Raw genomic sequence first — 13,505 nt, 5'->3', positions numbered from 1 at the left:
CTGATGTAGGTGTTTGTGTGAATATGAATGTGATCACTCCCAAGGAAATGATGAAAACATAATAGTTCATCACTTAAGCTGCAACAAATGAATGCAATAGTTTCATTATAACAGTTTTTCTGTGCATTGTTAAAACATATGTTTTTAATGTTTTTGAACACACCCATTTATTTGTTGTTTCATTTCTGTGAGACGTTTGTGTGGTACCTCATCTGCTCTTACTATTTATCACATTTCCTTGCAACAGTAATGTATCCTTACCATATGACTCATATTCTATAACCAATGTATAGTAAGACAACTGCCAAGACTACAGAAAGAGAACAGAAATTTCAGTTACCAGACAGACAGCTCATGATGATGTGAAAAATTAATCGCATGAAGGAGTTTTGAACACAGCTCGGCCACTTGGCAGTCCAACACCACAACCACTTACCCACAACTCCTCCCCCCCACCCCCCCCCCCCCTCCTCGCAATTCAGTGCACGTAGAATGGTAGCTGAGTGGTAAAGGCTATCAGTGCATGCTGTAAACGGTGCACGTCCATGCTTGATCTGTGTTCAGTTTTTGATGAGCTATCCACTGGGCCATCTTACCACTAAATCTGAGGGGCGTGTGATGGGGAGTTATCCATGTAAGTATTGCGTAAACCATAGCAACATCATTATGAAGCATAACTCATCAGTACTGTACCCTTGTGGACTGCATATGGAGTTTGTGGGAGAGATTCATCAGCTAAACACTGTACTGAAAATGTGTGGCACTGCTGAACCTATGAATAAATTTTACAATTATTCGTTATCCAGCATCTGCAACTAGCTGACTCACGAAAACCAATAACCTTAAAATCCTTGGTTTTAAACTGAAAAAGTTCTTAACAATAAAAAAAAAAACAAGTTTTTTTTTTTTTAACCTGTTCATTTTCTGTCAGTTAACAGATTCCAGGCTCAGATAAGACAGAACAACAAATACAAACTCCATTTTGACAGACTGATTAATTCATTAAAATAGCACAGGCAACACTAACTTAGATCAGTTGTTTAAACAACCTAGTCAACTTAATCTGACATCTGCAACTTTCCTTCTCTGTTGCAAAGTCTGGTAGTTCACCTTCCTGGTCCATACATTCAAACAGGATCGTGGACTGTTCTTGTGTTTCATGGAAGTGAGCTGTGGTAACAACCACCCTGGATTCCATACAGAACAACACAGACTTAGGTGCCACTTGCAGCAACCTTCACAAGCTGTAAACAGACATTATATGGAGTGTGCATTCAGATCTTCGCTTTACTGGCCGTGTTACAGATACCATTTTCCAGTTCACAATCATCATCAGCTGGTGCCTGCCCCGCTTGATTGTCCAGAAGCCACTACCTTGTCCGCTGAACATACACACCATCTGGAAGAGAGAGCACACACACTATCCACACTCATCTGCAGCTCATGGTCTAGTGGCTAGCATTGCTGCCTCTGGATTATGGGGTCTCGTGTTTGATTCCTAGCCAGATCAGAGATTTTCTCCATCGGGGGACTGGATGTTTATGTTGCCCTCATTTTTCATCATTATTCCGGAAAATCATGAGACTGGACTCTGTAAAGATTCGGAGTTTTTATGGGCACTGATAACCATGCAGTTGAGCTCCCCACAACCAAATATTACCATCATCGTCATCATCATCATCATCATAATCATCTGTCCACACACATATTAGGCAAAAACTTTACGCTAACAGCATAGTGCCAACCTTCAGTTACAGTACTTCCATTGTCACAACGAATATGTAACTTATTGATGTAAATTGGAATGCATTAAAGAAGATAACTTTAATAAGCTTACCACTGCCACAAAATAGATCGGTGAACTTGACAAGCATCTAGAGAACACAGCATTAACAAGAACAGTGTGACGACAGCTGCAGGAACAAAACCTTCATTGTAGAACAGCTATTGTCAAGCACATTGTGAATCAGATCAATGCCAAGAAGAGAGTTTATCAGTCTACAGAGCCCATGATCTAGTCTGCCAACCATTTGAAATAAACACACATTTTCACCTGATGATTCTGTCTAAATGTTATTCCCTCTTGTTCAAGATGTATGTGTGGACAACATTAGGCAAAGCACATAGTCCAGACAGTTTACATCTAATTGTGAAGAATTATGAAGACTGTGGACACACATATAATTACTTTTTGGTCTGTCATGTCACACTGAAAGGAAAGTTATCTGGTAGCATCTACAAAACCATGTTAAGTTACTATATTCATTCAGTGTGCAGACATTTTTTTCAACAGGGTATTTTAACCAGAATGAGATTTTCACTCTGCAGCGGAGTGTGCACTGATATGAAACTTCCTGGCAGATTAAAACTGTGTACCTGACCAAGACTCGAACTCAGGACCTTTGCCTTTCACGGGCAAGTGCTCTACCATCTGAGCTACCGAAGCACGACTCACGCCTGGTACTCACAGCTTTACTCCTGCCAGTATCTCGTTGGGTGTGAATCGTGCTTCGGTAGCTCAGAGGGTAGAGCACTTGCCCGCGAAAGGCAAAGGTCCCGAGTTCGAGTCTCGGTCGGGCACACAGTTTTAATCTGCCAGGAAGTTTCAGGGTACTGTAACTTTGATGATGATGATGATGATGATGATGATGATGATGAATATAGTTGTTTGGGTCTTAATTGGAAAAATCATTGAGTTAATTAACCCTCCTTCATGTCTCAAGGTGGTCAGTTGTACAAAACTCCATTGATCATCGCTGAATGTTTATACAAATTTATCCTAAAGAGAATTCAGAGGTTTCATTGGGTAGCACAGGTAGTTGTATGCCATAGTATGGGCATGCTCATAATATTGTATCCAGCCTCCGTAGTTATTCTTGTTTTAGTGTATACGGGAAATAAAACCTTAAAATTTTCTTCCATTTCACTCTTTCTTTTCTTTTTTGGTTACATTTTAATTGAGAGATATGCCAGAATTTTGAACCTCAGTGACTCTTTCTTGTAACTTGTAAGTCCAGTGTTACATTTTTGTGGCTCATGGAAACAGTTATGGTGCCCATTATCATCCATGGTTTCGATCTGGTATTCCCAGTGCTTGGTAATAACCTTCATCATAATGTCAAATTGTCACAAATTGTAGAATTCAGTATAGTTCCCTCATGATTTGTCAGCTCAACTTCAACAGACTAGCTTGCTTTCCATGGTAGTATTGCTTGGAATTGACCTACATTGGGTGAGCACATTGTACAATGTATTTTTCAGTATAAATGGGAGAAGAATTTGTCATAAACAGATGTAGTAGGGTAAAACATTTGTCCATGCACCATTTGCTGTCCTGCACTATCATGTCGTGTTAGTGATACCAACAGTTATGAGTATAGTAGCATAACTGTGTGAGGGTACTTGACTACACATGAAAGGTAATTGATGAAATAACAGGAGTTCTTTCTGGGAATAGCTCTACATCTAGTTATTACTCAATGATTTTTTATGTAAAAAGTAGTTTCATTTGATTGACTGAATTATGTTTTTGTTTCAGTACATTTTGAATGTAACGCCTGATTTACCAAATGTATTTGAGGACTCAGGATCAATTAAGTATATGCAGATTCCAATAGCAGATCACTGGAGCCAGAACTTAGCTAGCTTTTTCCCAAAAGCAATAGAATTCATTGGTAAGTATTAGGAGACTGGTTTCCTCACAGTAAATAATTAATTTAGCATTCAAGTATATATGAAGTATGTCCTGCTAATGGAAGCAGTAAAAGTAATGAGTCACCATTATCATTAAAGCATTGAGGACTCAACAGTCACATAGGAATTTGAAATTGATACAGAGCTTATGGACAGAATCCTCTTCAAGTTTTCAGTGAGTGTCTGTCTCTCTCTCTCTCTCTCTCTCTCTCTCTCTCTCTCTCTCTCTCTCTCTCTCTCTCTCTCTCTCTCCCCCCCCCCCCCCCCCCCCACCAGCCCCCTTGATTTGCTAGATTTGTTTTGATAACTCTGATGGAGGACTTGGTCCGTAAGGTCAGCATCCATCTTGTTATGTGCTAGTCAGCTTCTGAGCATGTAAATTAGACTCCTTCTGTTGTTTGTATTCCACTCAGAACTTAACATTGTTGTATTGAAATACAGCATTAATCAATTAAATTTTTGTAATGAAATATTTCAGATTTGTTATACACAAATCATTCCCAGACTGAAGCAATAAGTGAAAGAAAAAATCATAGGACCAACTGAGGATTGAACCCTTGTCTTTGCACCTATGGTCTACCTACCTACTTACTCACTTACTTGAAATTACTTTCAATATTAAACTTTCACAGAAATGTTACAAAAACCTTCTCATTTGCTTTTTCAACTGAAAAGAAAGCATCTTAAATTTCCTACATAATTTTATAAGACAGTGCTCTAGACACGATGTTGGAATAAAATTACTCTTGAAATGCTTATAGATTCTAATGAAAATGCAAATATTTGATTTGAGAAGACACCATGAAACATTTGTCAGAAGTGATGAGCATTACATTTAACCCTATTTTTCAATTGTTACTTTGGTGTTGGAGGTCAGAGACTTGAGTTATGAACGTAAGCTATGGAGTTCAGATACAAGAGCACGACAGGTTGAAGCAATCAAAATGTGAAATAGTATGAAAGTAGTAAACAGACTTATGGGGAAGATGTATTCATACTATGAGATGTGCTGTCCACACTAAATATTTACTAACAGAACAATTTGCTGAGACTTACGTGCCCTTGACAGTGCAGAATTTGGTGGCAGCAAATCACAGCCACAGATGGGAACAGAAGTGTGTGACGTTACATATGACATACAATTTATGGGAGATGTAATGAGAATATACAGAACAGGAATTATTATTTGAAATATTGCGCAAATTACAAGAATAAGTCAGCATTCTAGACCTATTCCAAGAACACCCAAAAGCTTTCCTGCACATAAAATAATCTGTTATTAGCTATAGATGCCCTACATAAATTTCCCTTCTTGTGCTGCAATCCCCTGTCCCTGACTATCCACCATTCTCTTACTTTCCTTCCCATGGTGACAGTCTCTGATGTTGGCTCAGCTACAACTGTGGGTTCTGCTATTTAACAAATTTATCCATTTACTTTAAATCAGTTTTTTAGCTGAAGCAGTTTTTCATCCTCTTATGGGTTTGACCTATATTTTCAAAATTTTTTTTCTGTTGTTTGGACAGACTGGGGAAGAATACCATAAATACTGCCAACTGCTTATTGCATTAAAGATCCCCACATGCAATAACTATGTGGACCCACTTATGCACTTGAAAGCCAATGCCATAGCCAATCCGACATGGTGAGGTCATTGTGTGCCATTTTTGTAAAACTTTGTGAAAACATGGGCATCAGGACTCCCAGCAATGAGCATTGTGCCACGTGACTTTCACTGCAGCTGGGTGGCACCCATGGAGGGAGCTCTTGAAAAGAGTCAGTGGCATCATGGCGGACATTTTACAAGTGAAACATATTAAACTCAGTCGGCATAATGGTCATACTCATCAGGCTGTCTCAACTGATAAGAGTCAATATTTCAGTGTGGGCCATTGTAATCCAACTGCTTTTCCTACCCTGGCTACCCCTTGGGAAAGGGGATAAGTCAGAAGACTGGGAACAAAACAATTCATTCAATACCTGGTGTGTGTATATTATAATAGAGATACATCTCCAATGATGAAGCCATTAATTTTCATGATACAAAAGTTTGGAAAATTAGTAGATGCTCTGGAAAGAATGCAAAATAGGTCACTATTGATCAAATTCCCCTCTGCTGCAGAATCTCAAGCAGTGAGTGACATACCAGTGCTTATTACTCCACATAAAACTTTGAATATGGTAAAGGGACTTACCTTACACCCAAGACGAGGATCTGTAAGCTAAAGTAACAGGTTGACATCACATTTTATCAACTCTGCACAAGCTGGGTTTTTGAGGAAATCTACCATTCATACAGTTTTTTTTATCTCATATTCTTTTTAAAGGATCAGTTTTTAAGTGCCACACACACTGCAGTGGCAATAACTGGCACAGTAGGTGCAGTGGGACATAGTCACATCAGCATTATATATCTAGGATCTTTGTTTATATTATGGTTGTGTATTGTTTTGTATAGCAGAAAGCCAACTACAGGCAACCATTAAGAGCACAGAAAATCCAACTATGTATTTCTTTCTCACCAACTAAATCACACATTGTGCACTTTTGTAGAATATGGTCTGCCCATTCTCCTCCAGAAATATACCTTGAAACCCAGTTACTGGAAGTAGTGGACTAGTACCATTTCCTAGGACGTCATTTTGATAATAAACTTACATGGTTATCACATATACAACAACTCAAGACTTACTGCATGAAGAAAATTAGTTTTCTATTTCCTCACTAACAGATACTGGATTGTGAAATGAACTATTAACATTTTATAAAGTGCCCATTTCATCCTATCTGGATGATGGAGACATTGTGTACGTGTCAGCAGCACCATCCATCCTAGAAATATTAGACCCTGTTCACTATAGTGGAGTCCATTTGACATTTGGAGCTTTCCAAATGAGCCAAGTCAATAGCCTTCTTGAAGGAGCTGGAATACCACAGCCGAACATATGAGTCTAACAAAATTTATTTAACTACACAATCATGGTTAACAAAATGTCAAACCACCCATGTCATCCCATTTTATTTCACAATCCAATGATGGGTTACTCACGAATTGCCTTTCAACAGGAGGACCAGCAGCAGTACAACTGGAAGACCTTCAGTGTGAACTTCAACTTCCTCCAGTTACCTGTATGCAATACTCTCAATCATGAACACCTCCATGGTATATTCCCCAATCTATAGTAAGAATGGATCTAAGGTGTGAAATCAAAGGCAGTACACTCCCAATTTTCATTGCTGTGTGTTTTATTCATCCAAGAGTATGCTCATATTAATCTCCTTTACACAGATGTCTCCAAAGGTAATGAATGAGCCAGTTATGCATGCTTACACAATCATAATTGAGAACAATGTTCTCTACCAAAAGAATCTGATATTCATGTTGGAGAGTTAATAGGATACATAGAGCACTACAGAACATAACGACTTTCCCTCAACATAATTTCAGTTCATTTAATGAGTGCTTGTGTGTTTCTCAGATAATAGGCAAGAGTTATCCAAAATGTGCAAACAGCCTTGCTACAATGGTAACTCCAGTTTCCGTCAGCCAACAGATCACCTAAGTTAAGTGCAGTTGGGCTTGGCTAACACTTGGATCGGTAACTGTCTGTGTCTGCCTAGTGCCGTTAGCAAGCAGGCTGCACTCAGCCCTTGTGAGACCAACTGAGGAGCTACTTGACTGAGAAGTAGTGGCTGTGGTCACAAAAACTAATGACGACTGGGAGAGTGGTGTACTGACCTCGTGCCCCTCCTTGTCCACACCCAGTGATGCCTATAGGCTGAGGATGACAAGGTGGTCAGTTGGTAACATTGGGCCTTTAGGCCTGTTTGAACATAGTTACAGAATATATCCTCTGGTCTCTGCCGTCCATGACAAACTGAATGCCCTCTGCAGTAGGGGGATATCCACTGTTTTTTGTTTCGGACGCTGAGTCACATTGGCATTCCAGGTAATGAGTTGGCTGACAAACTAGCCAGTGAAGCTATGGGAATGGAAACACTCAAACTGGATATTCTAAATGCTGCCTTAAGGACATACATTAGAGGCCACATCCTGGAGAAGTGAGAAGACAAGTGGCAAAGTACTATAGTACACAGTCCAATAAACCGTGGGCCACCAAACACACCACTAAGGCATGGCAGACTTCCATATAAAGCTCAAGGTCGGAAGGTATTGCCTTGTGGTGTCTCAGAATTGGATATATCAAAATAACTCACGAGTGACAGTTTTTAGGCTATAAATCAAAGTAGTGGCAAGTATGATAAACCTGGTGGCACATATGGGATAGCACAACTTAAAAAATAAGAACTCACTATCATAAGGGTGAAAATGTCAGAAGACTGGTCAGAAGATCAGAAGACAGCACCATAGATTTCTTGTGATGATGATTCTTATTAAATTTAGGCAAGGAGAGGCTGCACTCAACATCCCATTGATTTTAATGTGCTTTAACATGCTAGTTGGGAATCACTCACAAGTAACTCCAGTAAAAGGTTTCTGGTCTCTAGGTCTTAGTTAAATAAATAAATAAATAAAAATGCTGTAATGAATTTCATGTCATATTATGATTCAGGCAGTCTCTTCCTGAATTTCGTGTTAACTGTGCATTGTGAGAAGTCGGGAAAACATTCAGATGAAACAAATGTACTACATATTCAATAAAAGACTATTTACCACATGCACATTTCTGTTGCCTGATAGTTGTTGGAAAGGAAATGTGGATTATATTCATGAGTATGAATTTGTGTGTAATTAGTTAATGATAAGAGATTGCCTGAGTGACATTCTGAAACGATGTATGTTAAGAAAATCTGTACTTCCCAATTGTTACTCTTGCCTATATTATCATGCAATTAATACACAAAGTAAAGTTAAATTTCAGTATATATTTTTGTAATTATCCACTTAATAAATAAAAGAACAAAACAAGTATTTGAACCCATGGCATTCTGGTTAAGTAACTGCTCTAATGGTTGTGCCCACTCTCCAGTTGAAAATAGTTAAGCAGTCAAATGTGATGACTGTTGACCTCAATTTTTCAAAAAACTAAGGCCTAGTGACCTGAATCCTATATAGACAAATGTAGACAGATTAAACTACTTAACGTTCGTGTAGCATCACTTTACTCGAATGGGATATCATTCTGGAGTAATTTCTCACTGTAGATGTTCTCTTTGCATGTGGTGGCAGTATGCTGCTACATCGATCGATAGTCTAGAGTGACGAGTTAAGACTATCATCATACCATTCGTACTAGAACAGCCAATGACAGTATAAGTGTTAAGGTTAGATATCTGAACCACCTGATGTTGAGTCTAGCCACTTTCTTCGTGAGCCATGCCTCAACAGCAGCAGCCTATTTGTGACCATGACATTTTTCTTGTAGAGGAAGGGAATTCCATGACATTGACACAATATGGTAATCCTTTGCGCACTGCACAGGGATAGATAAAGTTATACTAGTGAATCAGGTTGGCATGTGGGAACTGATCATTGGCATCTAATGGCACCATTGCAGGTTAATGAACTTGAAACACATCCTAATGAAATCCGTCTATCATGATTCTAATAGAGAGGTTCAACAGTGGTGTGGTTAAATCTTCTTGGAAGAAGTTTCTGTGGTAGTGATGCATTTCACATTAAATAGTGACACAAGTTACTAAATTTGAATAACTCGTGATTCTGTGCGAAACTTGGTTAACATCAATCAAGTTCCAATTGATTTTAAATTTTAGTATTTTCATACTTTAATAAAATAGCATTGAAGCTGCTTCTAGCTGACAATTTGTTAACATCAATATTGGATTGTAGGTCATCTGTCTTACAAGGGACCCAAGAAGTAAAATCCACTACACACAGCTACCATATTATTTATTTGTCCCATAGCACATTTCAGGGATTTTATTCTCTCATCTCCAGCCCTACTTCATTCTTATTTTAATGAAGTGATGTTGATTTTAAAGTATTTCTGCAAAATGTTGTATTAGTGTTCCATACCTCAGTTGGTAATAACTGAACCCTTATAGGATCACTTTGTTGTCCGTCTGTCTGTCTGTCTCATAGTTAAGACCCCCCTCCACACTTTTTCACAGGAACAGGTAGAGGCATCAAGTTGTGAAATTTATGTCTAATACTAAGGTCTGTGGTCCTTTGGTGGTGTAAATAATATAAACTTTTAAGTCAGTGTAATCAAAAGATATGGCCATATACACACATCAAAAAAAGGTTTGCATCACCCCGGTTCCTAGAACTCCTGAAGATAGATGTTGAATGTGGATATTGTATCACAGACACAGTCCTTTTGACTGTCCAGAGATGTCACTAAACCCGCCTAAAGATGTTAACAACCATACATGAGCAGCGCCTATTAGACAGAGGGGGTTCGACAGCCAAGCAGTTCCAGTCATCCCACCACGAAGGAGGTGCACGGCTTGTGTTGTCTCTAGTTCAACCATGCCTAGACAGTGAATGCTGCAGTTCAATCGTGTCCACATTGTTACTTTGTGCCAGGAAGGGCTCTCAACAGTGGAAGTGTCCAGGTGTCTCAGAGTGAACGAAAGCGAAGTTGTTGGGACATGGAGGAGATACAGAGAGAAAGGAATCACACAGCTTCACTCCCAACTTCCATGGCGAAGTCCATTTTTGCAGCTACGACACCATGCAGCATGGTACAGATGGGCCCAACAATATGCTGAATGGACCACTCAGGATTGACATCATGTTCTCCTCACTGATGAGTGTCACATACGCCTTCAACCAGACACTCCTCGGAGACGTGTTCAGAGGCAACCTGGTCAGGCTGAACACCTTAGACACACTGTCCAGTGAGTGCAGCAAGGTGGAGGTTCCCTGCTGTTTTGGGGTGGCATTATGTGAGGCCGACATACGCTGCTGGTGGTCATGGAAGGCGCCGTAATGGCTGTACGATACATGAATGCCATCCTTTGACCGATAGTGCAACCATATTGGCAGCATATTGGTGAGGCATTTATCTTCACGGATGACAATTTGTGCCCGCATCATGCACATCTTGTGAATGACTTCCTTCAGAGACACCGACATCTCTCAATTAGAGTGGGCAGCATGTTCTCCGGACTTGAACACTACCGAATATGCCTGGGATAGATTGAAAAGGGCTGTTTATAGATGATATGACCCACCAATCACTCTGATGGATGTATGCCAAATTGCAGTTGAGGATAGGGACAATCCGGACTAACATTACCTTGACGAACTTGTGGATAGTATGCCACAACGAATACATGCATGCATCAGTGCAAGAGGACATGCTACTGGGTATTAGAGGTACCAGTGTGTACAGCAATGTGAATAACCACCTCTGAAGGTCTCGCTGTATTGTGGTACAACATGCAATGTGTGGTTTTCATGAGCAATAAAAAGGGCGGAAATGATGTTTATGTTGATCCCTGTTCCAATTTTCTGTACAGGTTCCAGAACTCTTGGAACCAAGGTGATGCAAAACTGTTTTTGATGTGTGTATGTCACATACTATGATATTCTACCTCACTCATCAAAACCTGTAGATGAACTATCTGCATACATGTTGAGCTTTGTGGTCTAGCAGTAAAGTGCATGCTTGAACACTAAGAAACACACATGCACTCACGTTTGAAACTTGACATCATTGGATGTGCAGTGCATCATAGATGACACAATACATTCTCAATCTTTTTCTGACTAGACTTGGAATTTTAGTTTCAGTATTTGGCAGTGTTTGATCATATCAGAGAGATTTAGAAAATGAGGAAATATTTTTTTCCCACTGCCGTAGTCACCAATAAAACAAATAAAAATATGAGCCTGTAGTGCTCGTGACAGCCTTAGTCACATGTTATGTTATGTGAGGGAGAGGATAAAAATAAAAACACATGAAATAAAACTCGTGCTTATTGCACATGTCAGTAATGAACAGCATGCTCCGTGAGTGACTAAGGCTGACACAGGCTCTAGAGGCTAATTTCATTTTTATTCCTTTTACTGATGACTACCATTGTGCTTGCAGCACCTGCAACCCACTGGAAAATCACAAAAAGGTTGAAACTGAAATAGTGTATTTTTAACAAATTTACAGTCTTTCAAAAAATATTTAGTTTATTATTCCGTAAAAGTGAATAATGCTGTTGTGACAGCTGTTATGCCTAACAATTGTGTTAATTATTTTTTTACCTTATTTGTGGTGCAATTTATTATTGATTTAAACTTGTTGGTTTTTTTAAATTTCAGATGAAGCCAGGAACAATGGGAAGGGTGTCTTAGTACACTGTGTTGCAGGAGTTTCTCGCTCTGTCACGATTACAGTTGCCTACCTCATGAACAAATTATCACTTTCTCTGAATGATGCATTCAACCTTGTACGGAGCCGTAAGTCAAACATTGCACCAAACTTTCATTTTATGGAGCAGCTTCACAACTATGAACAAGAACTTTCTCGGCCAGCCGTCTGTGTGGAAGAACCGACCCAAGCTGCTGCTTCTACCAGTACAGAGACAGGGCAGTCTGGATGTCACAGTTGTGGAGGAGTTCAATGTAAATGTGGTGGTGGCTCTCACTTTCTGAGCCCTGTCAATGTTGGAACAAGTCCTGATTCTGGAATTGAGTTTGATCGTTGGACGTCTGCACCCAGTGAGTGAGACCGGCCGGGGAAGACACAATGGCAGTTCTAAATGCAGTAAAATCTGTTCAGTCATGTGTCCTCCCCTTGAAATGTTACACCTTTCAATTGTTAAAATTTTCAGCATTTAATTGTAAATGTTCTTAGTGTTGAATTCAATGTTAAAGGAAAATTATAAGAGCACATTATCAGAAATTCATTCGCATTTCATAATTCTAAATTGTTGAAACACTGCTTTTGTAAAATTCTTATTTCAAAAATCTTGTTTTCACAGAGAACAGTGTTTTCACGATAACCATTCTCAACAGTTTCCTTCACTTGTTATTGTTTAAGTATGTGACACCACTTTTTTTATTTATAGCACTGATAGTTACACGTATAACTAAAATCAATTAACTGTTAAAATTCTAGTAGTTGGAATATAAATGTCTTATGATATATTTTCATCAAAGTAAGATATTTGTCAGATGCACCTCAAAGCAGATTTATGTGTGAAGGAAAAGTAAATATTGGTGCATTACTTCATTTATTGTAGGTATTGTTTGACTGCCTTTGCATCTATTGAGAAAGGCAGAAATATGTACAGTTTACATTTAAGTTTATCTTACTGAGTTTGTGTAGCAAATTTAATTTTAACTATTTCATAATCAAAGAAACTTGACGTGTATTATCCATTACAGTAGCGGTAATAACCATGTTTTTAATTTTTATAAGAAATGATCTACAGTACAAGTGTCATATAACTATTATTCACTTTATTGTGGTAATGTATATGATAGCTGTTGTTATATTGATCAACTTATATTTTTCCCCCCCAAGAAAGGATACTATTGTCCTTTCATGCTTCCTAGGCACTGTGACTTCCTGGCAGCTTTTTTGATAATATCCCATCTTCACAATTTCAAAGATATTGATAAAAGAATTTATTCTTATTTGAACGAAGTGTGTCCTGGGATTAGTGACAGTTCTAATTACCAGGGGTAATTGATTCAGTTTCAATCACATGTTTGTTAGTATTTTGCTATCTAAAACCATCTCTTCAAATCCTGGTGGTAAGGCAAACACATTTAACATTACATGAGAAGAAAATATGTACATACGTTAAAGATAGCAATGACTGTTTGGACATGATGGCATACAGGACAGACATTTCTCATGATATTTGTTAATAAATGTGTC

The 13,505-nt window shown here is 38.8% G+C and overlaps 1 protein-coding gene across 1 annotated transcript in view; it reads left to right on the top strand.

Moving 5' to 3' along the window:
• LOC124556585 (dual specificity protein phosphatase Mpk3) overlaps positions 1-12,521 on the top strand; it is a 170,540-nt gene extending 158,019 nt beyond the window's left edge. The window contains exons 4-5 of the mRNA XM_047130554.1: positions 3,539-3,674; positions 11,939-12,521. Coding sequence (XP_046986510.1) covers positions 3,539-3,674; positions 11,939-12,345 — 543 coding nt within the window. The 3' untranslated portion in view covers positions 12,346-12,521. The remainder of the gene's footprint in view (positions 1-3,538; positions 3,675-11,938) is intronic.
• Positions 12,522-13,505: the final 984 nt, after the last annotated feature.

The sequence above is a fragment of the Schistocerca americana genome, chromosome X (assembly GCF_021461395.2).
Source record: "Schistocerca americana isolate TAMUIC-IGC-003095 chromosome X, iqSchAmer2.1, whole genome shotgun sequence".
Classification (NCBI taxonomy): Eukaryota; Metazoa; Arthropoda; class Insecta; order Orthoptera; family Acrididae; genus Schistocerca; species Schistocerca americana.
This window is presented reverse-complemented; position numbering and strand designations above follow the sequence as displayed.